The sequence below is a fragment of the Phalacrocorax carbo genome, chromosome 17, assembly GCF_963921805.1.
Source record: "Phalacrocorax carbo chromosome 17, bPhaCar2.1, whole genome shotgun sequence".
Lineage (NCBI taxonomy): Eukaryota > Metazoa > Chordata > Aves > Suliformes > Phalacrocoracidae > Phalacrocorax > Phalacrocorax carbo.
In genome coordinates, this window is record NC_087529.1 from 9,491,440 (window position 1) to 9,518,529 (window position 27,090).

Genomic DNA, 27,090 nt, shown 5'->3' on the forward strand with positions numbered 1-27,090 from the left:
GAACCCGGGGCGGCGGGAGCCCCGCCGGGTCCCTTCGGCCCTACCAGCTCCTCCGTCGGGCCGCCGCCGCCGCCGCCCCTGCCCCGGCCCTGCCCGTCACGGGCGGCGGCTGCGGCCCGGCTCCCGCCGTGGCCGGCGCTGCCTCCCCTCCCGGCCGCAGGCTGACAAAGCACCTCAGCACGGGGCCGGGCGGCGGGAGAAGTCACCATGCCCGTGCTCCCGCCGCCAGCGCGGCCCCAGCCCTCCTCCCAGCCCCGGTGGCAGCCGCCGGTCCCGTGGTCTCACCGTGGGCGCCTGCGCGGCGCTCCTCCTCCTCCTCCTCCTCCTCCTCCCGCCGGTCGGCGGCCGCTGTCAGGATGAGGCGGAGGAGGCGGAGGCCCAGGCCGGCAGCTCCCGTCTCTCGCCGGGGCCCCCTGGCGTAGCGGATCCCGCTCCGACGCCGCGGCTGGAGGCGGAGGAGGCCGCGGCGGTGCCGCCCGCCCGCCGGAGCCATGGCACAGCCCGGCCCGAGCCCGCCGACAGACGGTAAAGGAGCAGGCGGCCTCGCTCTGCGGAGCCCGGCGGCCGCGGCCTGCGCAGCCCCGGGCTCGCCTGCGGAGCCCCTGGGGGGCGGGGGGCAGCGGCCCGGGCGAGGCGGCCTTGCCGTGCCGCGGCGGTGGGTGGTGACGGCGGCGGGAAGGTGGGATCCGCCGGGAGGGGTGCGCGGAGGGGAGACCCGCGGGGAGGCCTGCGGCGCCGGGCGGGAGCCGCGCCCGGGGGGCGGCGGGAGCCGCCGTGTGAGGGGAGGGCGGGCGGTGGGCGCCCGGGAGGGGACAGGCGGGTCGGGAAGGCCCTGCGAGGGCGAAGGGGGCATCGCAGGTGCTTATTAGTCTGTAAACGTGCTTACTGTGGAGCAAGGGCGGCTCCCCAGCGCGCACAAGGAGGGAGGTAATGGTTCAGAGGACGCGCTGCTACCGGGAAAGGGGCTGTGAGCCCGGGCGTGCGGCGGGACGAGGAGGGCCTCCTTCCTCCCTGGGAGGGGAGGAAAAGGGTGGCGATGCTTGCAGCCAGGTAGGCATTTCTTGACTGGGCAGGACTTCGTCATTGATTTGGCCGCGGCAGGTGATGTAGGGCTGTGTTCGCCGTATCCGTGGGGCAAAAAGGCACTTCAGGGGTTTGAGGTCAGGATACTTGGCATGGGCAGTTTGTCCCTGTGCTGCAAAAAAACAAAGAAAATGACAGCTCTTCTCTCAGGATGGTATTTACCTGTGCAGGAAGAAGATAAGCTCTCCCTGAAGGTTTTTGTTATGGAAGGGTTCTTTGTTTCTGGTTTGGGAGGAATTATGGACAAGGAAGTATTTTTTCTTTCCCTTGGAATAGGTTGCAGAACTGCATGCGTATCAGAAGAAACTCTAGGTAATGCTTGCCTTGGAAGATGGGATTGAAGGAACAATGTTTGGTGTACGGGAAGCGGTGAGAGACCAAGAAATTTAAGTTGAGGCTTGTCATAATGTAGAAATAGGAGACCAGAGAGATGTACAGAATCCTGAAGGACAGGTGCTTGCCAGCCGTGGGACTGTGCAAGAGCTCTCTTTTTCTAGAGGGCGGATGAGTTTCCCTGGGAAAGCACTCTGTTAGAAAAGGGCAATGATGTATTCTTAATTATGCATATCTAGGGAATTGTGTGGGCTTTTTTTTGGTGGAGTTTCAAGAGAAAGTGCTTATCCTCAGGGATTTCAGTCTACCTTTTCAAAGTTTTAATGACAAACGTGCTAGATTGTGGGGTTTTTTTCCTACATGAGGTTAATGATAGCATGCTAGTCCTTCCAGAGCACCAAGCGAAAGGTGAATTTACTTGCTGCTATGCTTGTAAGATCGGTGTTGGTATGGGTTGCTCTTGCATACTTTCTGGTTAATAACCATTGTTTATTGTTCTCTAGCCTTTTCTTCTGAGAGCTACAGAACAACTTCCAACGCATTTTCTTTTTGGCTTTTGCAGACTATCTGACTGTAGGTGTGCAGTGGAACTGTGCATGGTACAAATGTTTGCTGCCTCTTGACCAGGAAAGGTAGTTGTATGTTAGTAGTAAATTAGAACTGACAAGTTGGATAGATTTTGTTGTTGTTGTTATTTAAAAAAGAAGGCAAAAAGGTGCAAGTAAAATTTAGTAATTTGATAGGCTGATGAAGTCTTTCTTGTAGGATGTATGAATTGCTGTCTTTCTCATGCTTTCTAGCTGTGGGAAGATAAGGATGCTGTAAACAAGGCACATGGCGGGGGAACTGGCTGCAAGTTGGATGGTTTCTGAAACTGGTTGCTGTGTTCTTGCACTAAAGAATATACAGCTCCTAAAATGGCTCCTCTTCCTCATCTTCCTTTGGCAGTAATAGGACCAGTTTGGGTCTGTCTTTATCCACTTTGATTACTATACAATTGTTCTCATGAGTGTGGGTTTTATTTTAAAGTACCTTGCTAAAAGTGTGTCTTGAAACTTCTCTGTTGTATTTTAATGTGGAGAAAATATTGAAGAAATTAATTATTATTATTACATATTTTTAGTTGTGTGCACTGAACCCTTGATTTAAGATTACATGTGACAAAATAGAACTGGATCAGTATGTTCCCCTAAGCAGAAATAATGGCTTTTTATAATTGCTTATATTGATTATAGATATCTTATGCATTCTTTACTTGTGCAAGATGCATCAGCTATGATTTTTTGTTGAAAGCAAGTATAAAAGAACTACTGTTTTACTGCAGTAGAAATAACATATATGGAACAACATAAGATGAATATAATATAGAATGTGTGTTCTAGTCTAATGCTGATAATGAAATGAAAGTAGGCCCAAGAAGAGGGGAAAGAATAGCACAAAGAAATAGGAAAAGAATGGATGTCAGATCCCACTCCGGTTTTGTACTTTGGCTTAGTATAGACTTAAATAACCCTCTAATCCTTTTGTTTGGGGTAATAGAGTTTCCATATGATAACAACTGCAGAAAGGCGAAGTGCAGAGTCCTTTGGCTGCCGGTGTAGCTTTCTGCACTATTAGCTAATGATGTCAGCCTGTGTTGCAAGTAGGTGTGTGCTTCTTACTGATCCTGGTCAAGGTAGGTTTTTCTGATATTTTAGTTAATATGTGTGTTGTCTAGATTGCGTGACTGGAACAGTAATGCCTTAATTATCAAAGTATTTTTATTTTTGAAGGTGGTGTGCTCTCAGCCTCCCTGGGTTTAATTCAGATCTGGATGCTCTGAAAAGAAGGTTACCACAAAAAATATTTTGGCATAGTTTTTCCCTAGTGGAATGCTCAGGCTTTAGTATTATTCCTCTTCTCATATCTGGAGAATGCTTCAGTGAAGAAACTGCAGTTATATAGAACACTAATTCCTCAAGACTAAAATTAATTACAATGATATGCAAATTATTAAACTCTTCTTACGGCACTAGTAAACTTAAACCATCCGTACAGTCAGACTGATAAATAGCATGTCAGGATGATAAATAGCATGTCTGTTGATATTATTGTGTGATAAAAGAAACTGTTGATGGCACAGTCTATCAAATATCTTAATAAGAATTTGCCAGCAGAAAGAATTCGTACAGTATTAGAGTAACTTGTTCTTACTCCTCTACTTAGGCCAGTAGAAATGGTGTATCTTTTTTGTTGTCAGAGATTATGCCAGTTCTCAGGGTATATAGAAGATTGTAGGATGTTGCCATATTGATTTTAGTACCACTAGCAGCACCATGAGCTGCGTTGTTTCCCTGTGGCAATAATATGTGATCCTGATGAGAGCTGAGACTTGCCGTCTCTGTACTTTTCACATACCCCAGAGGCTGAGCATTCCTAGTGCAGGGGTCTGTGGTGTCACATAGAAAATTAACAAACAAAACTTAAGCCGTAGATGCTTTTACATTTCTGGTTATTTCCTTATAAATATCACTTCTAAATGAAGTTGAAGGGTCTAAAAATGATATTACTCATCTCAAAAGCTAGGTGTGGTTAGTAGGGGACTGGTTTTGAGCACTGAAGTTGAGCTCCATGTTGTTGATGTAACTGTCAAATATTAAACTCTTGTCTTGGGGAGTAACTTCAGAATTGTTGGTACTTTCCAAGAGCCAAAAAAATTATTTTCTCACTTTCATTTTACTTAGTCTTTGTTCTATTATTATTTCATAGTTACTAATATTATTAAACAAATATCATTTTAATTAAAAACCACAAATATTAACACTTTTTTTTTTCAAGCTCTATGATTTTCTATATCAATTGAGTGGACAAATCTGGGATTTGGCTTCAAAAGCAAAACAGACACCTTAAACATACATGTTTCCACCTTTTAGAATTTCTAAGGAAGTTTTGATCCACTCAGCAGATCAGTTTGCTCTGGAGTAGAAATATGCACATTCAGGGTGACTCTTTTCCTGTTGAAGCCAAGTCCCAAATCTCTCTCTTAATTTTGAGAAATACCTTGACCCTGTTCTTTATAATTAGCTGTTGACTTGCCTGAAGGCACAGTGAATATCCTTTAACACAGGGACTGACTCTCTCTTGCATTTTGAACACTGGAAAATACAAAATCTTTGCCCGTTTCTGTTGCTTCTTGGCCACTTAACCATTGTCACAGAGAAGATGGCCTCGGTAAATGTTTTCTTCCCTTTCTCGCCCGATGCCTCAAGATGCTTAGTTGCTTTCCCATAGCCCTTTGTGGGTGGAGAGAATTCCCACTGTGGAACTAGTTTGTGTGCGCTCCCTTGAAAGTGATTGAAGAAGGAATTTTGTTTTAAAACTTTTAAGAAGCTAAAACAAACAATGTGCCTCAGTGTGGGAGTGGACCAAATCCCATAGGCTTCATAACGTGTGATGGTTCAATGGGAGACTTCCTGGGTTTTCACTCCAGGCACCTTATTAAAAAATACTTCCAAGATGTGAAGTTTTCTATATTAAATTTCGGTATTTTATTACATTTGGTGTTTTTTAAAAAATAAAAATATGACTTTTTTTAAAAAAAAAAAAAAAGGAAAGAAAAAGCATGAGGTTATGGCTCTACTCTGACTGAAGTCTTCCAAGATAAGAACTGGTAACATTGATAAGCAGCACTTACTAAGCAGACTTCTAAGCAATCTCTGACAGCAAGGTTGGAAAAAAAGATGACTAGCTATAAATGCCATTGTGTGTATGTATTTGAGAGGATCTTTCACTCCAAAGGTCTAGTGCTTCTGAGTGGTTCATAGTCTTTACTTACAGTATTGTTTTTAGTAGCTGATGGAGTGGTGTCTGAGTTAACGGTACTAGCCTCTGCAAGTTATTCTATAAATAGTGTAAGCATTGCATAATTTTAGTCATGGTATAGTCAGTTAAGCATGATGATGAATTATCTCTGGAAAAACTTAAATCATTTGATATCTTTATATAAATTGACATAGGAGGAAGAAGCGAACAGTGTACCATTAATATTTTTATGTCTTTCAGAAAGAAGAGATTGCTTTTTAGCTCTTCACTGAAATATACCTTGTGCTTGAGAAAACTTCTGGGTTGTCCTGTTGCTTTATTAGTAGTGCGTATAGTACCTTCAGAATGCAGAAGTGCAGTGTGACTGCTAATATAGTGAGGAATTGCTGTGTTTATTTTCTTTATTTATTTTTTCCATTCACGTCTGCTTCTGTCAGCCACAACTGTTGTCATTCAGCTGATTTGTGGTGCTTTTCTTCTCCTTCCTGTCCCCATCCTGTGCCTGTCTTCCCTGGCCTGACTTCTCCAAATACAACAAAGGGGAAAAATAAAAGCTTTCAAATCACTCTTCACATCTGTTTCCATCTTCCCTGGCAGTTTCTGCTTCCACACAGTTAAGCAGTGGAAATGTGGCCTTACTTGACCTTTGGTCACAGATTTTTCCTCTCCGGTCAAACAGCCAGTCATTTGACCTTGTCTTAAGCAACTACTGCTCTTCAGCTAATCCTCCTGTTTCCTTAGTCTACCTTCCCAGCCATCACCTCATCTTCTTTAAATATTGCGCTCTCTCTCACAGGCCTTTTGCAACCTCCAGTCTGATGGTGTCCTGTGTATCTCGCCCTTGTTTTGGCTGCTCCAGTCTTTGCTTGCTCTGGTATGCAGTTAGCACACCCTCACTCTCTTGTTTCCTCCATGCCTCTATTATTCTTCTTTTAGAGAAAATTGCATGACCGTCTAAACTTCCTCTCTGAGAAATGTCTTCTCTTTCCTTTTCCAAACAGCATTGCTCCCTAGCTATCTTGAATCTTAGCTTGTTTGCCTTTTTTTTTTTTTTTAATAACTTTATTTAAGATCTCTCCAGGTTTTTTACTAAAAAGGGGCGATCTGCTTTATGCTTGATATAGAGCAAGTACTCATCTGCTTTTCAGCCCTGCCTTATACGTCTTCAGGTTCTGAGTCTTCTCAGAACAGGTTATAGTATTTTGCAGGCAATGGGCTTCAGTTACTCACCTATTTATCACGAGGTTGGCTGACATTAATTCTTTAATACCTTGGTATCTTTATTTATAAACTAAAGCAGTCATGTGCCTCACAGATTGTGAAAATTAGTTGCTGGAAGTTAATTTACGCCTCTTGGAACTCGCATATTTTTCTGCCTTTCCATCTTTTGGCTATCAGAGCAGTTCTGAAAATTGGTATCGGTAGAGAACTGGGCAGGAAACCCGCACTGCTGCGATTTGCTTGTTTTGATCTGTGTGCAGTTGAGAGTCCTGTCCTGTCTGTCTGGCAGAATTGAGAACTGAAAAATAACTAAGATCTTAAAACAAAAAACGCCAACCAAACAAAAAGCCTGATTTAGTTACTTAATAAGCAGAAGACGCTTGCCGTGCTGTGGTGAGTCACGCTGAGAGAAGAAATTTAAATTCAGGTGGGAATTTTCTGTTAATATTTATCTTCTGGTTATATTCTGTGGTTTCTGAAAATGTTTTTTAGTAAAACTATGGAGCAAAAATGCAATAACAGAAGTTATATGTGGCAAAGTAAATCAGAATCAATAACTGAAATGCAACAGAAGCATTAACTGTGTGGTGCTCCAGAGGGAATGGCCTGTAGGTGAGAGGAAAGGATTAACTGAGGATCAAACCAAACCAGCTTTGTCCATTATAGTAGTGTTGCCCATGCCTTTAAGAAAGTGACCTGAATAGACCATATGGTTTTTATTCCCTCTTTTGTCGATACATGTTTTTAGGTTACAGATAATTGCAACAAGACTTGAAATGCTATTTAAATGGCAACAAAAGAGAGAAATATGCAAAATGAAAGAAGAAAGAACTCTCACCTTTTTTTTTCTAAGTGTTTCCATGTACAACTGTTTACCCACCACACCCATGCCTTGGAAGAGTAACGTTTTGTATTTGCATGGGTGGTTACCATCAAAATACTCCCCAACATAAGTAATTTTTGTGTTACGTTTCAATACTTGCTACATCAGTGCTATGCAAAATTATTAGACTAGCACCATGGTTTGTTGCTTTAAAAAAAAAGAAAAAGATACAGTAACTTGCAAACAGTAACATGGATACAACCACAGAGTATATATAAAACAAGCCTTACATCTGTATTTTCAGTGTCATTGGCTTAAACTACATAGGAAGAAACACAGATGAGTGCTAGACATTATTGCTCAAGCAATAATTATGTTAACCATCCACTATAAATTTTCATGTCTGGTACCCTTTAAGAAAATTGTCTGTCTTAAGGCCTACTGAAGCTCATATTAGACTCCCATTGGCTTCAAATACAGGAATTGGAACATTCATCTTACATTAACGGTAGTCTGTGCCAAAATCACTGTGATATAATTTAGCTGTGGTGTTACTTGGCTTATTTTGGTGAAATATGAAGCATAAATTTGTCTCTGTTAGCTCAAATAATCCGACAAGCTGGCATCTTTATGTCATATCCTACATCTTGTAAATTTTATTTTAAAGATTGGTTTCAAGTGAGGTTTTCTTAATTGTCAGCTTACAATGTCTGTTTATATCATCTTCCTTGTGCTGTATCTAGAGATGTGTGCTAAATTAATGGGAAAGCAGTTAGCCAAACTCTGGATTCTGTGTTTGACTGGTGCTTCTGACTGTGAACATATTATGGCTGTCTGTCTGGTCTTCACAGATTCTCTTTGAGTTTCAGATGAAACTGGAGATAAAGACACTAAATCTCTAAATGGTATAGAAACTTCTGATGTTTCAAAGGTTATATTCATTTGAGACACTGAGGCTTACATTTACCTGATGATACATCAGGAAGGGCTGTAATGTCACATTATAGGATCTAATCTAACTGCAGTTTTGTATTAGCGTATTTGCTTTCAAGTAAGAGTAAACGTGAGCCGAGCCTTATTCTGGAATACAAGTGTTTTCTGATAAATTTTTATATACAGCTTTAGGTTTTGTACCAGTCTAAATGCATCTATCCTGGAGACACCCTTTCAGTTGCATTTGCTCGAAACCTGTGTGTATACAGTGATGGGAAATGAGAATTTGCTTTCTGATACAGATTAAGTTTGTAAGCTTCCCCTGGAGACTCTGAATGGAAATCAGGATTTGAGGAAGGTCATTTATCACTTACAAATGACAGTCATCAAGCCTTAAAAAGTAAGCTCTGCTGCATGACTACACCGATCTCGGTTGCCACAAGGGAGAGTGCAGGACAGAAGGAAGGCCATGCTATTTCTTTTGGCAAGCAGCATGCACTTGGGTTTAAACTGATTATCAAACTGAACCGATAGGCTGTGGTTTCGTGTTACAGCTAAGCCAGTCGAGAGGTTGCTGCTGCTAAAAGGAGTGATCCTGCTCTCTTCTTCCTGCTCCCACAATCGTGTTCCCATCGCTTCCTCTGCTGTGCACATTGGACCCATTGCTGAGCCAGTTCAGCTCTGTCACCCAGTTAAGAACTACTCACTGCTAGATTAATGAGTTTAATTGATTTAGTGAAAGACCTGATGAGCATTAGAACTGGCATAAAGGAAGGGCTGGAGACCACACAGTAGTAATATGAGTGTCCAAGGGTACAGTTCAGACTCTTTTCACAGCTTAACTGAGTCTACATCCTCACTGTTGTGTTTGTGCCAGTTCTGGTAAATGCTCAGTCAAGTGGTGAACGTGATGAGGGCCCTGGTTCAGCTGAAAATTGGTTTGACTTGCTCTCCCTCACCCTGCAACTTTTTGCTGTATCGCTTCTCTGATCCCGTCACTGTACAGCCTCAAAGGCTCTTGCAGCGTGGTGGGGAGGAAAGGCACGTGTGGTCAGGGTGAGGTGCGAGTGCCAAGTTACCCTTTCAGATGACTGCCGGTACTTAAGTTGATTTCAAATGATCGTGACGGCAGGCTTAGTAAAGTCTTCACGTTCTGTATTGCTTATACCCCAGGCATATTTAATTTAATTTTTAAAATTTCATGCTGGAGGAGGATTTTCTTCTTTTTTAACTGTTTAGGAATTAATTTGGTTGGCAAGTGGTAGCAAAAAATACGAATATATAGAATAATGGCAATGTTTTCTGTCAAGAAATAGGTCATAGAGGCTTGGGGGAGTAGTAGTCTGTTCCCAGGGAAACTATTAAATTGCTGTAGAAATCTTACTGCAAATGATGGGAACTGTATCCTGTTCCTTATCAAATAAAGATCTTAATCATCTTCTATGATTTGTCATACTGTATTTATCACTACAGTGTCTCCATAAATACATCTGGCAACCATATTTTCCAGGCCATTTATTAAGATTTATATCCTTTAAGTAGTTACTCTAAGGCACCATGTTTTCATGTCTGCAACCTGCTTTTCTGACAACTGCTTTTAAATTACTATTCCTTGAAATTAAGTCTTCACCTGTTCCTTTTCTCAGTTTATTCCCTTCCTACAAAATTTGGCTACCCAAATTGGTAGGCAGAGATAGGGAACTACAGAGGGAAAAAAATCTGGTGTTAGCTGCCTTTTGTGGTGCTTGTTCACATTCATAACTCTCAGGTTGTGTATGTATTACTGCTATTTCTGAAGCTTTCCTGGCACCTATAAAAGTACAGTAGAGCTCTCCGGTAGCTGCAGACAGGGAAGTGAGTTTGCATGCTCTTAGTGATGATGTCAGCGTTTGAAAATGTCCACAAAGGTGCTGATTTGCTTTAAATGGCAGTCTCCTTATACCTGTAGCAATGGTAAATGAGAGAAGCCATTGCCTGTATAAATTTCACAAACAGTGACTTCTTTTTATTTTATTCTGCATCATCTTGTTCGTCTAGCAATGTGCTTATCTCTCCAATTGAATATTTCACTTTTGTTACCTTCATTTGAATTTTTAAGTGTGTTGGGTCATCATTAATTTGTTCTTTCTGCTCAGAAACTGGGAAGCAGAGTATCTGGGGTGGTCTGTAGCCTGAATACTCTCAAAGCTGTGCCTCAATTATTGTCCCTACAACAAATGGCAAGACAGCATGAGATCTTAGACTAGTGGTATCTGGGGGAATTTTTGAATTAATGGAATGGTTTTGTTTTATATATTAAATTACTTCATCAAAGAGAACAATGCAGTAGGGTTGCTTTGGGTGGTTGTTTTTGTTGTTTTGTTTGTTTTCCTGAGAGCTGAGTCATACTTTATTCACTTTTCTTTCCCAAAAGAGGACTGCCTTTAATAAATCTGTAGGCAAAGTGATAAACATATTATAAGGAGTCAAAGGGATTTTTTTCCCTCTCACTGAAAATGAGTCAGCAGTTAGATTATCTTGAAAGAAAATCAGTACTGGGTTTGTTGCCTGGGTTTAGCAAATGTTTGCATTTTAAGAAAAATTTATGCTCGTGGTGTTCAGAGTGATAAATTGTGTAAGTGGTCTCCAGTATAGTGAAGTGCATGTCAGAATTTCTCCCTAAGTATCTGTCAATCTGAAATATTCTTATTTGATCAGAACAGCAGATTTCTGATGGTTTACTAAAACAGACAGTATCATCTATTTAAATTTTGGTTTTCTTCCAAGGCAAGATACTCTGAAAACCTCACTGTCGAATGTAATTGCTACGTTAAGTAGTTTAATCCTGTTCTGGATTTTGTGCTTGTATCATACAAATGATGAAATGTGGTAGTGTGGAAAAGCTTGACAGAAGGGTTCCTGCATAAATATGAAGATTCGTATTTTCAGTGTTGGTTTGATCACAAAGAATTAAGTGACTTGACGGTTTTTGGGGACTTGCTTTAAGATACTGTGGAAGGGGAATAGGTGGCTCTGCTGGAGGTCTTGTTACAGGTTGAAGGAGCCTCCTCTGTGTGTCTGCTTAAAATGCATTCACATAATGTTTAGCTTACCAGTTAATGAGGTAGAACACACTGATGAAATAAAAGGAGTGGTGAAAGTGTGTGCAAATGCTGACATGTTTGATAGATGCATTGTTTGAACTTAGCTGTGTTAAATGCTCAGAAAGCTTTGCCAAGGGGATCAAGTCAGGCTGTGACTGCAGGGTATGTAGAACTGCCTAGGCTAGGTTTGAGCTGATAGTGGTGTAATCATAGCAGCAATGACACTCAGCACAAGCTGTGAACCCTTTTAGAGAAATTTGACCAATACTTTGATACTTAACCTTTGCCGTGTTTTGTGCTGCCATCACCATGCTCTTGTTTGCTCAAGCAGTGACTACTTCGAGTAAATGTACGCGGCCAGTAGAGTAAATAGACCCTTCATAAACCCAAGGAGTCATTGAGCTTTTTTCCTGCAGTCTTTTTTAAAAATTGATCCTCTCGTAAAGAGCGGTTATAAAAATGAAAAACTGTTAAAGCCGGGGGAATAAGATACAAGCGCTGAGAGAGCTGGGAAAATGCTGATGATTGTGATGAGATTGGTAATGCAATTCTCTCCATTTTGTGTCACTACAGATGAATTCAGAGCGTCTGTGTTCACCAGGCTGTAGCTTGCCATTGACTTTTGAGGTACTCTGATATGCATTTGAGTTTACCAGCACAGTTTCTGAGAAGATTCACTGATGGTAGCAGCAGGATGCAGCCAAAATCCTTTCTGTAGGATACCATCGATTGTCATGTCTGGTTGACTTTTCCAACACTGTGATTCATCCACTGCTACCCTATTTGGGTTATTACTGAATTAATGAGGCAGAAAACGTGCTTGATTCTCTTGAAAAAATGCTAACAAACAGTGGTTTCCTGAAATTTTATGAGGGCTTGTTCTCCCCACCTGCCAAAACATCAATGGCAGAAATTAAATAGAATAAAAACTAATGATGGTAAAACCCCTCATGCATTGAGTTGAAACTTCCATGGAGAAAATTAAGTGTGTGCACAAAAGTGAGAGGTCTGATGGCAATGCTGGTTAAACAGTGAAGACAAGAACCAGCTACTATAGCAAGGGATGTAGGAAAAGCCAGGCTATAATAATGGAGATAGGGACTTTCCTTGAGAAGAAATGGTGCTTTTAGCAAATGAAGCATAAATTGCTGGGGAAAAAAATTCAAGCCTGCATCTGTCAATGTGGACATATGTGATTGGGTGTATTCCTGCGATGGCTGATGTGAGTGAACACTGGTCCATTGCAGTCAAATTTAAATAATGTTTAACTAAGCATAAATTTAAAACTAGACTTAAGTTACCTGGAGCCAAAGTGACTAAATGTGTAGAAGAGGTGGGGAACATTACTCATCACATGAAGTGGGCTTATCAAAACTGGGACTAAGTCAGGTGTGATTCTCTTTTACTGAGTGTGAATGGAGTGTCAGGGGATGGAGATTTGGACCCAAACAGCAACTGCATGGTTTTGTGTCCAAGAAAGAAGATGAGGGAGTCAATAACAAAGCAAGGAAGTAGTTAACATGTTTTGAACACGGTGAAAAGAGAGAAAAAAAATGGGAAGCAGAAGTGGAAGAAATGGGGAAGGAGAAACAATATGTTGGCCTTTTCCCTTGTAATTCTGCATGAAGATGTTTGCTCTATAAACAACTTTGAGGAAGATTTCAGTAAAAATGGTTGCACATCAAAGATAGGGGACAACATGTTGTCTTACTAACAAGTACTACATGACATTTCTGGTAATCAGTGTCTGACCCAAACCTGGAAGTGCTCTCATGTTCGTTTGCCTGCTATACACTTCTGCGTTGATTTAAAACTGCAGCACCAGATGCAGCTTTGGTGCTGATCTTGAACAAGGCTTCATAGTGAATAGCAGCTACCCCAGCTGGTTGGAAGCAGGAAGAGATGATGCACCTGTGAAATGGAAGCAACTCATGTCTTGATTGTATTATAGAAGAGAATCTTCCCATTTATTCAAATACCTCTGTTTCTTTAGACTTTAATGACTTTTAATTCAGTGGTAGCTTTTTCTTTTTTTTCTGAGAACCTTAATGTAGGATGTCATACAGTGCTTAACATAAAGGAAAATAAAGAGTAGGAATAGGCACTGCTGAGACTACAAGTTACAGTGGAAAGGTGTGTTTCAGTCATTCAACCTCAATTAAAAAGTAATATTACTTTCAAACTTTAATGGTGCGTTGCAAACTTGCACTTCACATTAGTATAATATTTATAATGTGGTTAGATGTTTGTAACATGCAGTGCTCAGTTGAATATTTTTGATCCTGCAATTATTGATTTACTGCAATAAATAAAAAGATATTGTAACAGATATGATGCAGCAAGGCTCAATTCTACGTTGTAAGTGATATCTGCATTTGTCAGCAACACCAAGTTTTTATGTATATAGCATTAAATTTCTACTGGATTGTTTGCTTGTGAATGTTTAGTCAATAGAGAACAAATTGTGGATGTCAAATAACCTTCAACTGTACAGTAAACTAGAAATTGTTGGATGAATGCAACATGTCTCTGAAAGCCATGCTGCTCAAAATGGGGAACTGTGTAAGAGTTACTTCTACAGAACTACTTACTGGGGATAATATTGGCAAGCAACAGCATGTCTTCCATGGCACAGCTGTAGGTTAGTGTCTTTCTCTGGTTTTGTTTTGGTGGGTGGTTGTGTGTGTTTTTCTTTTTTTTTCTTTCCCTGTAGCTTAGTTATCATCACTGCATGCAGTGAAGTCCTCTGGAAAGGAGAGGTGTGACAATCCAGAGGGATTTATTGCCGCTCTGAAAACAAAGGTGGCAAGTGAGAAGTCGGGTGAGCTTCTCTGTCCTCAAATAAAACTAGAAAAGTGCATGCTGACCAGTAAGCTTTAGGCATTTGGCCAAGGAAATAAAATGCTTGATGCTTCCAAATGCACATTTCAGAAAAGTAAATAATTCTTTTCTTCCTTTTTTCCCTTCAGTTCAGTCTGCTGCTGCTGAATATCTGTGTGCAAGGGCAAATTTTGTTCCTCCATTTCATAAGTCAGAAATTGTTTCTGTTCAACATACCTCTTAAAAGAACCATAATCTATTCCTTTATTCCTTTACTTCTGGGTCCCTGTTACAGAAAACTGTATTGGAGTGTATTTTAAGTGTGGGAATTTGGGGGTGGGGGGTGGGGGGGGGTGTTTAATGTGGTTTTTTTTTTCCTCTTTTGTTTGGGTTTGTTTTTATGTTTGTTTTTAAATCAAATCCGGTTTCAGGAAAATAAAGGAGAGCTTTTTGCAGTTTAAATACATGGCCTGGTGCCAGACTCTTAGATTAAAAATTTATATAGTAACGTAATTGTAGCTCCAATATGATGTAATGATAGATGAAAATTAGTACACTTAGGAAATAAACATGAAGAAAAATGGGCAGCCATATATTTTTATTTTTCCATACTTAAGCAGAAGATACAGGAAAAGAAAGAGGTGGAAAATAACAGAAGTATGACAGAATTTAATTTGTTTGTTTGTCTCCAAAAAGCTTATTGTATGCATGGGGATTTTTTCTGATCTGTTTTTTAGATTTCAGCTATGTAGGACTGAACTTCTGATGTCATGTTTGACACTTTAAATATCAAGTAGAAAGCTTTGTGGTATTAATTTTATAAATAGACATAGTACTCAAAAATAGTCTTATTGATAATCAGCTTTGTCTGTCTTAGTTCTGCAATGGTCATTACCTGTTTGTGTAACTGCAAACTTTGTCATACATAAAATGTAATCCTTTTGGCAACATTTCAATGGTCAATAAGAAATGTGTGTTCATTCCTGTGTTTTCCTTGAATTGAAATTTTGCTGTTTAGTGGGGTAGGAGGAAGTTGTAGCTTTGTCACTAAAGTTTCCCTTTGTGTACTCTAGTAGCTTCATGGTTTTCCTGTAAATTGATGACTCCACTCTGAAATGAATTTTGCTGCCCATCTTTTGAGTTCTACCCGGTTAAGCCATATAAGTCGTACCCTGTATTTTGTTATAATGTTAGTGTTAAACAGGGAGATGGTGATCCCTGCATCTGACCTGAAGTGTCTCTGCAAAATCCATGTTGTTTGTTAGAAGCAAAACTAATAATTTAATTGGCATGTCTAACTGTGCCATCGGTATTCTATTTGCCCCAATACTCTGGGGGGGAAAAAGTGCTATTTACAGCTAATGAATTGTTGGCCAAAGGGACTACTTGTTTGCTTGTTTGTATTTCAGTGTGGCATATCAATTTTAATTTAAATTCTTCTCCATGCTATTTCAGGTGTTAAGAAGTGGGGTCTTTAGGGTTTTGTTTGTTTCTTGATGGGTTAGGGCCCTAATTAGGGAATTAGGTCTTCCACACTACGGCTCTTATGAAATACAGCATGGCCTGTGTCTGTTCTGATCTCATGTGTAACACAAGATCCTGTTTCAGTCAGGTGTAGCTCTACAAGAGCTGACCATCTATCGGGCTGCTTTGACTATATACTTCATCAGTGTCGTTAAACATTGATAGCTGCATTTCCATGCACAGGAAGGGGAACGCAGGGATTGGGACTCTGGCAAGTTAATGAATACTGTCATTGCAAAACATATGTTTTGGTTTGGGGATTATATTTTTTTTTGTCAGTTTTAATTTGGTAGCCTATAATGGTAAATATGGTTTTCATTTTTCAGCTCTGTTACAGACCTGGGGTGAGCTGGACCTAAATTCAGAGCAACAAGTCAGCTAACTGAAGGCCTAGCTGAAAATCTATGAATGAGTCCATCTCCTGCCCTTGACTTCAGTGTACTTCCAGGCAGACTTTAGTCCGTGGTTACCTGCATCTGGCAATGTGGATTTGGATTCAGTCTTTCATTTTGGAAAGGGTAGGGTCTGTATGGCCATGGTACAAATCATACTCCCAGGGAAGCAAGTAATTTTGGTGAAAATTTAATCATTACTTAGTAGAAAGAAGGTAGTTGGCATGATGTCTTAGAAAATAAACCTTCCTTTGCTCTTCTTTTTATGCATATGCGCTTTGGGGCGTTTATGTATTGCATAGCTTATCATCCTCAAGTTTATGTGCCTTGTATTGCTGCAGTGCCCATAACAGTAGTGCGGACTAACTCCTGTCCTATGTGAGCAATAGCAAGGTCTGCTCTGAGCCACATACACAGTACAGGTGGTAAAAACATGCTCAACTTAGTATCTGAATAAAAAGAATGTTGTTAATACATAATTGCAATGGTGCGTGACCTGCAGTTGAGATCTTAAACTGTTTGGTTTTTCTGAACGCCTACAGCTGGTCCTGACAGCGGCCAGAGCTCTGTTGTGGTGGGGTTGATTATTCATTAATTTTTTATACGTAACTGCCAGGCTGTAGAGAAGGGGAACGCTGTAAATGAAAATATCTGAAGTTTCCTGCTTGGTGGCTCTGCCATCCCTCTTTGTTTGGGTGGGAGGATTTAAAAAGGATGAGTCTGTTGTTCCCCCAGCTTAAAGCACTGAAGGTTTCTGCTCCTGTGGTGTCGTCTCTTCCTTCCATCCTCAGCAGAAGCAACTCTCACCTTCAGAAGAAATAGAACTCGGTTGCTTTGCACAACAGCTTTCTCATGGGAGCAGTAGCACAGCTGCTGCTGTCTCTCTGCAAAAGAAAGATGGAAAGGGAAACAAGTAAACAAGGAGTGCTCGAGTCGTCTTTTTGGAGGGCTGGGTGGAGGAGGTTTAGTGACGTCTGTGGTTGGCTGGTTAACTTTCAGAATTAGTAACTGTAGAATTAAACAATTTTTTTCTACAGTCTTCAAAACAGTGTTTGTAAGATGAGCAATGTCCAGATTCCTCCTTGGTTTCTTTTGAATGTACGTGTGTGGCTTTGGACCTCCTGTCTGTAACGGCAGATGCAGAGCTGCCTGGCTGGACCCCTAGGGTTTACCGACCTGCCCCTAACCACGGGGTACAGCTCTCTTAGGCTTTAGTGCTTCTAATAGTTTCCTTTCAAGAGCTGAAACTATGAGATCAAAACCACCTCCCCTGAGCCAAGCCTCGCTTTTCATCCCTCAGAGGTGTGAGGCAGGCGTTGCAGCGGTGGGCTGCGCGGGGGCTGTGGCCTGGGCCAGCAAGCGAGCTGCTCTCCCCCCGGGTGCCACGAAGCAGCTTTGCTGGCAGCATCACCCTCCCTCAGAAGTCAGCGGGGAGTGAAATCGAAAGCAAACCCTTTCCCTTTGGAAGACTTTAGTGAGAGATCAAAGGCAACTCGTTAGCCTTGGGAAGCATTTTTGCTACCTGGGCCTGGCTCCGTGTGTGCAATTTCTCTCCTGGTTTTGATCCAGCCGCTTTCCTAAGTCACTTGAAGCATTGCTCTCAGTGTGCCACCTTTGCTACAGGTTTCTTTCATTTTCTGGAGAATACTCCCGTGCAGTTGGCTCTGCATTATCCAGGTAGGGGTTGCTGGCCAGAAAAATCTGTGTGTTGATATTTAAGGTGATAAAAAGGCAACATTAGGATTTCAGTAAAAAAGCCACATTAGAATTTCTTCAGTCATGTATCTACATATACCCTTTATCTTATCTTGAGTTGAACAGATTAAGTTCTGTATTTTGTAACACCATAAGCCCTCGTAACCAGGGATCAGTAAAACATACCTGTGCTTTTAAAAGGTCCTTTTGTTTGTATCTGCTCTTAGGTCTAAGTCATCTGGTACTGAAAAAAACATATAACTCACCTGATCTTAATGGCACTGACCATCCAGTGTTTTACCACTGTAAGCTCTAGATCTGATTCCAGCTGTTCATAAGCCTAAATGTTTGATGCTGAAGACATGTAGCCTTTGCACTATGTTTTCACTACTTGCTTTTGGTGGGAATTATGTTGGGTGTGATATGCAAACACTTCTGAAGGATCAATATTTTATATATCTAGTTTGTGCTGTATAGAGGCTATATCAGAAGAGATTCAGCTTTGCATGTCAGAGTCGGAAGGTGTCCATAAAATGCTTTTGGAGAACAGATAGAGAATTGTGTAAAGGAACATTTTTTGCTTAGTGCATTGCAGCATGGAGATGGATTTAGTTCTAGTTCATCTGTCTCTTGTTTCTGTTCTCTGTTTGAATTCTGAGGTGTGCAATGTGAAACTGTCTGGAACCTAAACCAGACATATACACCTGAAGTGGAAAGAAGTTAATAGTGCACACGAAGATCAGTATTGTAGGGTCAGTGGCTGTGAGGGATCTTTATAGCATCATACGGTGGTATTGTATGGGTTTTTTCAGTAACAACTGCATGGTAACAATCTTTAGGTGTCTTGTGGATTTCCCTTTTTTGTTGTACCACCAGATTAACTGCTAATGTGATGTTTGTGTGCTCTTGAGGATTTTTACCTGCTGGAAATGAGGAGAGTTTTATCTTATGATTGGTTATTCTTCCGTAGATGGTGGTCATCTTCTGGCAGACTTCTCTGAATATAGTATGAGAAACGTTCTTTTGGTGAAAATGCAGAACCGAAGACAGGAAAGATAATGGCATTTAATTTTTAGCCTATGGGTTTTTCTGTGCTTTGTTCTTCCATAGTTGTTAGCTGAGCAGCTGTCACTTTGTTTTTTGACCTCAGCCTTTGAGAACTTAGTGCCTTGTTGTTCAGCCTTCACACACTTGTTTCTGTGCCTGGTGACTAAATTCCCAGTGTTTTGGAAATAACCACCAATAGAAATAATTTTGGTGCTCCCCCCCTCCCGCTTCTTCCTTTATTGTATATTCAAAATTGTGGTTTTCTTTAGGAGATTGATTGTTTTCTACAGCATTCCTTGTCACATGCACCTCTAGCGCTGTGAAGATGCCTATTACAATTTGGTGCTACGGTCTGAGAAAACGTATCTTCCGTTGTTGCTTAAAGGACTCTGACTAGTTGTCCTGATATATTATGGGGCATCAGCTGAGCTAATGAATAAAGATATTTTTAAAAGAATAAGCCCCAAACCTCAGTGTCGCAGAATGGGATGCCTTAAGTGTTAGTGATGTACCTTATCTTCTCTTTTGTTTTTAGTTGCTCTTCTACAACGGGTAGCAGAATTGGAAAAGGTCAACGCAGAATTTCTGCGCACAAAGCAGCAACTTGAGCAAGAATTTAATCAAAAGAGAGCAAAATTTAAGGAGTTATATTTGGCTAAGGAAGGTAAGTTCTCAATTCTCTGAATTACTCTGAAGTTTAATTAAGCTTGAGCTTCAAATAATCCCTGTGTGAAGAATAACAATTGTCATGCCAGCTACTATTCCCTGTTTGCCTATGTACACCACACACTTTCTTTTTGTTTGGCTGGGGTTTTTAAAGTTGGTTAAGGATAATAGGATTTAAGGGATTTTTCTTCCAGTACTGGGATAGTTGACTGCATATCCAGCATGATTGTTATTTCTGATTTGCCAAAAATGAGAGTGTGACAGTAGTCTTTTAAACAGACACATAATAAGAACATAAAGAGACAACTAGAGAATAAAATTCAATAGGTGGCTTTCAGCTTCCTGGAATGATTTTTTTTTTAGAATTAATTTAAAGATTTGCCTGCATGGATAGGAGTCAGCAGTGCAACTTGATGTACATGCAGAAATACCACAACTGAGTTTTAATACTAGTGTTCTGAAGTCATGGTGTGCTCATTCTCTCTGAACAGCAGCTGTTCTGGTAAGTGGAAAGACATAGTCTAGGTGGCGTGTGGTTTGTACTCTGTGGCTAGCATTTTTATGTAGTATTAATTTGTCTTAAATTTCCATCTGAGTTTGAATGTAAGCAGACAAACATTATAAAAGTTTTAATACCAGCCAAGAGCATCTATTTCAATGCCAGTCTTTATAGGAAAATTTGAACCATATGAGCTCAAATATCTGATGAAGAATTGTAGACTAGAGATAGTTGCTGTTCTGAGAGCCAAATTGATTTATTCCTAATCCTCATGATTTTCCTATCCTTAACATATGAAAGCAAAGCCTAAAAAATAATGTATTAAGACTGCAGCTGCTTGTATAAGCTTATGAGAGCAGAAATACAACAGGCATAATGAAGATCATATCATACAGAAGGCCTATTTCTTTGAGTTTCTAGCAGCTGGATGAAAGGAAATTTAAGATACAAGACACTGCTGATGAGATCAGCAATAATTCCCTTCTTTTCAGAACAGAACCGTCAAAAAATAGAAAATAAATTGTGACGAGCGGAAAGAAAAAATCCAACTTTCCCATGTACTGAAGTGAAAGGATACCAGAGGGGAATATACAATTACTTTTCTTCCCCCACCCCCCTCCCCGTTCTCCAAGACCCTTTCCTAAATGTACGTTGGCATTGTAGCAGCCTGCTCTTGATACTGTCATTTGAGAACTAAGTAATATAAATGCTACAAGATCTTGGGTTTTTTACACAAGGATTAATGCCCTTTTGAGTACCCGATTAGCTCAGGATTCCATATTCTCTATCCAGGGGTAAGGTTTTGGGCACCAGGATTAATTAAACATTTTGGTACTGAGAGAGATAAATGGAGATAGCTTGCTGTTTGTTGTACACTGGCCAGATATTTCTGCTAAAAGTGATTGCCATTGATATAGGCTATGTGGGCATAAAACTGTATTTTGTTTTAGTGCTTTTGGGATTAATTGTGTAATATATGTCTTCCAGAGCTTTTTGTTTCAGATTAACCAAAAACTCAGGATGATAATGTGAAATTAGTTTAACTTCTCTTTATAATTGCAACAATTAGAGAAGTGGTGGATGTTCCATTGAATGTATCCCTATTTTTAGTAGAAGCTTAGTTGTAGCGAAGCCATGGTAAAGAGCAAAGTAGGCTGCATAGTTTCCTTATGTGAGCTCCAGGTATTGGTCACCTAGTGTTCCTGTTCAAGAAATATGAAATGTTCTATTCAAATTCAGGACCAAGTTGGTGCCAAAAGTGGGGGAAGAACTCTCTTCCTGTCTGTTCTTATCTTTTCCAGATTCATTACCAGAATGAGTTAATGAATAATGAACTAATTAAAAGCATAATTCACTTTACTCAGGTATATTGATTCATAGGTTATATCTTCAGTGTCTGCTTTGTGGCTGTGTCCACAAGGAGTTACTTGTTTATTAAAAGGCAAAGGCAAGTGAAGTCAAAGACTAAAGGCACCTGCTAACTTATGTTCAGTTGTTATGGGGTGATGCTTTAATATCAGTGCTGCCTTCACACCCTTGATAGGCACTGTTCTTTGCCATAGCAATTATGCATCCTCTTCCGGTTGAATTTATTAAGCTAAAAAATACTTCTTTTCAGAGGACCTAAAAAGACAAAATGCAGTGCTGCAAGCAGCTCAAGATGATCTGGGACAATTGCGGACCCAGCTGATGGAAGCTCATGCCGAAATGGAGAACATTAAAGCTATAGCTACAGTATCTGAGAATACAAAGCAGGAAGCTATCGATGAGGTGAAGAGACAGTGGCAAGAAGAAGTAGCTTCACTACAAGCTGTTATGAAAGGTAACAACCAGGCAAGCTGCTGCTGCTAAGATCAGACACTTCTTCAGTATGTGTTTAATGATATGTGCCTGCTCTCGCACAGAATATGGATAACTTGCTTTTCATGGCTTGGCAAAACTAGGTTACAGAAGTGACAGATGGAGCATAGTTCCTACGTTTCTGAAAAGGAGCTTGGTGTGGTTCTTTCCTGTTAATAGGAGGGTAGAATTTAGAAAGAATCATGGCAATGGGAACTCCCATATATATGTAAAGCATTTTTGAGGGACTATGAATGTGATACTTCATCATTCCACGAAGATAAGTATAATGCATGTAATTTAACAAGTGTGAAAATAGCTTTAGGCTGACATCATGATTCTCTTCTCTCCTTCTGTGTAAACATAGTTCTGCTGTCCAACAGTGAAGTGTCCCTCCAGTACTATCACATGGACTTTTCCCCAGGCTAGTGACTGAACATGCTGCTTTGTATCAGCCGTGGGTCATTGTTTTTTCCTGATAGTTCTGAGCTATTCTTTGTTGTGTTTGCACGTTTCACAGCTGTTGACATTTCTGAGACAAACTATGTGCAAGGAACAAAATGCAGGATGTAAACTGGTGACAGACCATTGCCATAACTGGCTGTTTTCTTAAAGGTTCACAAAGAGGATCACAATATCCTGAGCCTACAGGCTGTAGGCAGTTTTTCCATTACCTGATAATGCTTTTCGTCCAGAGAACACAAATCTTGTGTATATTGAGTACACAAATTTCTGTTTATTTATGATCTATGTAGATACATGAACCTAGATCAAGCCTCAGTTGTGCCAGCTGCTGTAATATGTAAACAAAGACACAGCCCCTTACCTGATGGGGTAATATTAATAATAGGGAAATGAAAGCTGTGTGAGAAGTTCTAGTTCCTTTGGAATTTGGAGTAAGTAAGTAGGCTTTTGGTAGTTTGTTTGGATGATGTGCTTGGAGGTACAAAAGGTGCTGCTAAATTTTCTTGTTGTTTTGTTTTCTAGTGATGGTACAAATTGAGATGCAGTCTCTGAATCTTCTGCTGTGTAGTTGTGTTTTGGGGCAAGAGTCAAAAGGAAGAGAGAGGAAGGGATTGTTCACTGTTGTCCTGGTTTTGACCAATTATGATAAATCATTGACTGACTGGAGATGGAGTTCCTAAAGCTCTGGTTTTTAACTTACATTGAAAATAAGTTTTGAAAATACTGTTTTATAGAGACTGTTCGTGACTATGAGCTCCAGTATCATCACAGGTTGGAGCAAGAGCGAGCTCAGTGGAATCAATATCGAGAAAATGTGGAACGGGAAATAGCAGAGTTAAGGCGGCGACTGTCTGAAGGTCAAGAGGAAGAAAACCTAGAAAATGAAATGAAAAAGGTATGTTGAAATCCAGCTCTTCAATTTCTGTTCCAAGATACACTTATGTTGTTATGCATGAGTTCATTTCTACGCCCTGCTGTAATTCCTCAGAATACACATAGCCTCGTTCTGCCAACTTTCAGCTCTTTGTTCATGGAAGTCATCATGACCTAATCCTGCATTTGAATCCATAAAGGTGTTATATCTGATTATGTGGATTCAGTAAGAGGATTGCACCTGAGAACATGGTAAGGTTTGGCCTTTAGCTTGTAAAAGCAGGAAGCCTTGTAAAGTCTCTTGTCATAATGTCAAATGAACTCAAGTAAAGCCCTCTCTAGATTTCTCTTGGTTGACTGCATACTTATAAAATTTCCTTTACACTTCTGCACCTTTATTCCTTTTCTCAAATCTTATAAATTTCTTTTGAGGTTTTTAATGGGCACTATGTCTAAAATATCTTTCATCTTTCCTTAAGGTAAGCCATGTTTGTGCAACACAGTACACTGGCTTCCTAGGAAATACACAGCCTTGCTGTTATAAAACAACAGGCTCTAGATGATGAAAGATAGTTGCTTTGGAGGTTGGAAAGATTTTGTTGTTGTTCAAAGATCTGTGACTTAGAGTTCATAGAAGTAGATTGAGGTGCCTTGTGTTGAGTTTGGATTTTAAAAAAATTTTTAATGTAATAAATGATTATTCAATAAAGGAGTAGGCTAACGTCTGAATCTGCCACGTCACTACATTTCCTTGTTTATGCTTGCTGTCGGCAGAAGAAACGCAGTATTGAATATCACGAACATTCCACATAAGTATTTTACCCATTTTCACTATGTTGTAACAAGCAATCGGTATTAGTGTTGCAAAATGGAATTCTTTTTCCGAGAGTCATAAAGAGATTCTTGAATATTGCTAGTTGTAGTTGCATAATTGCTCTTTGGTACTCAGTGAGACTGTTCTTTGTATAGTCCTGATTTATAAAGGTGGAACTCAGAGTAAAGCCTATTTGCCAGTATTCTGACTACAGAATTACTGCCACTGGAATTTTAAGACATCAGCTTTTTAAGAGAAGGTTTCAGCCCTATTAAAAGAAAAAAGACTTTGGTTGAAGTTAGAAGGAAAGTTCAAAATCGAATCAGTGTGGCGAGTCTTGCAGAAACAACCCAGAAGATGCAGAGTTCATAGTGTAAAAGTCCTGGCAGTTCATTACCAACAAACTTCCAGTAAGATTTATTAGAAAAAAATCTCTCTTTGCTGAGAAAAATCTCTCTTTGCTGAGAGAGTCTTTCCAATAACTAAAATCTCAGCACCTTTTTTTTTTTTTTTTTTTTTTTTAATCTGAATATACTGGTCTTGTAAGAGTTGGAGTTGCAGGTTGCTTAGATGACAGAGCAGCTCACCTAAACTTAGTGGCTTTACTATGTGCTAGTTAGCATTTAAGTTTAACATAGTAGATCGATAACATTTTCAACTATACTCCTTTTCTTAAAAGGAAATATCCCTTGTAATATGAAAGGAAAAGGTGATCAATTTATTAATCTGTGATTAATATGAGCTCAGAAAGCTTTGTAGGCCTGTAAAGCAGAGGAATGTGTACTTTATGTAATATGAGGGTGCACCTTGAAATAATTGTTTAAACTGCTTTGCATGGGTTTTTAAATCTTCTTCATCATTAAACCTGTGAGGTTTTTCCTTCAAGAGACTAAGAAATAGATCATAATTAGAAAAAGGATGTTAATTTCACCTAAAAACAAACAAGCAAATCCCAAGCCCACAAAAAGCTGTGTTTGGCTAGCAAAATAATGAATATTCATACATCAGCAGTCAGTACAAAAGGAATTTTCTTGATCACTTGGCATGTGCCCTTTGAAGATATGTGATCAATTCCTCATGCAAAATGGTATTTCCAGCCAACAATGTTGTATTCATCCCCCATCTTTTTATGCTGCTTTGTAAGGATGGATTTATTTTATTTTTAGGCAGTTCTAAGGAATCTCATCCAAAAACCTCACAGGAGTAGGGAAAAAAAAAAAGTACTTTGCTCTCTGGGTTGTCAGGAGGTGCTGGACCAGCATATAATGTATCACATGTCTTAAAACTAGTGGAAAACCATTGTGTAACATTCTCAGTGAGAAGTGAGGTGAGTGGCATGGACAGGGCAGAAACAAGATCACAAGCCATATGTTTCACTCCACAACACTAACCTTCTTGGCTGGGTAATATCTCAGTTCAGTTGTGTTCAGTTTGGCTGTAAAATCCATTTTGAACAGCAAAGAAAATCCATGAAATTTAATACTGTGTCCACATAACTGCTAATGATTATGCTTGGTGTCTGTGTACTTCTTCCCCTGAAAGAGATGAAGGGTAGGTAACAAATGTTGCTCCAAATTCTGTCAATATCTCTTTGAATTTAAAGTTTATTTATTTGGTTGAGTGTACTTCCAGTGTGCATGTTACTTATCCTGGTTTGGGAGCACTTAGAGTGGGTTGGTAATGGTTTTCTAAGCATGCTAATTTGAGCTGTATTTACTAGATTGTGACTACTTTGCTGGAGGTATCCAACCCTAGCCTGCAAACCTGGTGTTTGGCTTTCTTGAGCATCCTCTTCTTAGAAAGAGTGTGTCTGGTGAAATACGTGCACTTGTCTGGAAGCAGCTGTTTTGCTTTTCCTTGTAAATATATTTTGAGTTGCAAGTCGTCAAATCTCTATAGAAAACTTGTATGTTCTGTGGGGGTTTGGGTTTTTTTCGTCGTTTTTTTTGTTTGTTTCATCAATAAGCAATGATTTCGAAGAAATCTGTGCTGAAAACTTAGTGTATTCTATAAGTCTCCCTTTTTGGCTCAAAAAAGGTAAATACCTTGTTCTAATGAAAAGCATGCTTACCTAGCAATTCAGCTTTGAAAGATGTATTGGTGATTTATAAAAATCTATATTCCTGTTGCTTTGTAATACCAGATAGGTTTGGGGTTTTTTTTGTTATCACAGAGGCTAAAAGCAGTCGAGCCATAGTGGCATGTGCTTCCATGCAAGTTCTCTGCTCAGTGATGACTGGGCTCCCTGTGGGCAATGACTGACTTGGTGGGGATGAGCCTTGCACACTGGGAAAACATGGCTAGTCCTTTTTATTCAGACCTCATTTTCCATGCAGAAAATGATCTGGTTTTCTGTTGGAGCTTTGATGACTATAAAGACTCTTCTTAGCACAGTTGTGTCAAACTCTGAATAGCAGAAGTCTGCAGAACAGGTATTTTGCAGATAGATCAAGAAGGGACAAACCTCATATCATGAAGCGTGCTTATTAGTCAGAAGGAAAGTTGGAAGGGGAAGGCAATCTGTGACAGAGTTGGCCATAAAATCTGATACAGAGTAAGCTGCTTTCATTGGTAATGATAAAGAACAGTGGAATAGATTTAGATGACCTTTAAATGGTTTACTCTTACTTTAAAGAGAGATTCTCAAATCGTGTTTTCTGCTTTTCTAGTTTTTAAGGAACAAATTCAGGTACAGTACATGCCTGAGACTTCTCCAGCCAGGTTTTTGTTCTTCTGAAAATGACATTCAAGATTGCTGTAGCCAGCTGTCAGGCTAGAAATACAATGTTTTGTGTGTTGACTTGGACTCACTTTTAGCATGTTCTCTGTGTGGAGTCATCTTCATGCTTCATGTTCTTCAGCCGCTGTGCTGGGGGAAGCAGGCTTTGCTGGGGCAGAAGCAGCTTGAGTGCTTTGTTTTTGATGAGGTGATGAATAAATACAAGCTGAAAATGTGTAAAACCTTGGTCTTTGTAAAGTTAATCTGGCAAAAAGGTTGAAGGAAATAAACGTTTTAATGATCACACCTCTGGAAGAGTCTGTATAATGCCTTTTAACACAGGAAATGTGGTGCTGTGGCACCTCTTGCCACATGTGACAGTATCTTCATGTAACATTTTTCAACAGGGTAGATATTTTATTACAAGTTTGAGTGGGAACTTTGTCCTGGCTTTGGCTGG

The 27,090-nt window shown here is 40.1% G+C and overlaps 1 protein-coding gene across 2 annotated transcripts in view; it reads left to right on the forward strand.

Moving 5' to 3' along the window:
* The first annotated feature begins 386 nt into the window (after positions 1-386).
* The window catches only part of RABEP1 (rabaptin, RAB GTPase binding effector protein 1), a 49,819-nt gene continuing 23,115 nt past the window's right edge, over positions 387-27,090 (forward strand). For both annotated transcript variants that reach the window (XM_064468196.1, XM_064468197.1), the window contains exons 1-4: positions 387-525; positions 19,291-19,419; positions 21,539-21,742; positions 22,959-23,119. In XM_064468196.1, the coding sequence (XP_064324266.1) occupies positions 492-525; positions 19,291-19,419; positions 21,539-21,742; positions 22,959-23,119 (528 nt within the window). In that variant the 5' untranslated portion in view covers positions 387-491. The remainder of the gene's footprint in view (positions 526-19,290; positions 19,420-21,538; positions 21,743-22,958; positions 23,120-27,090) is intronic.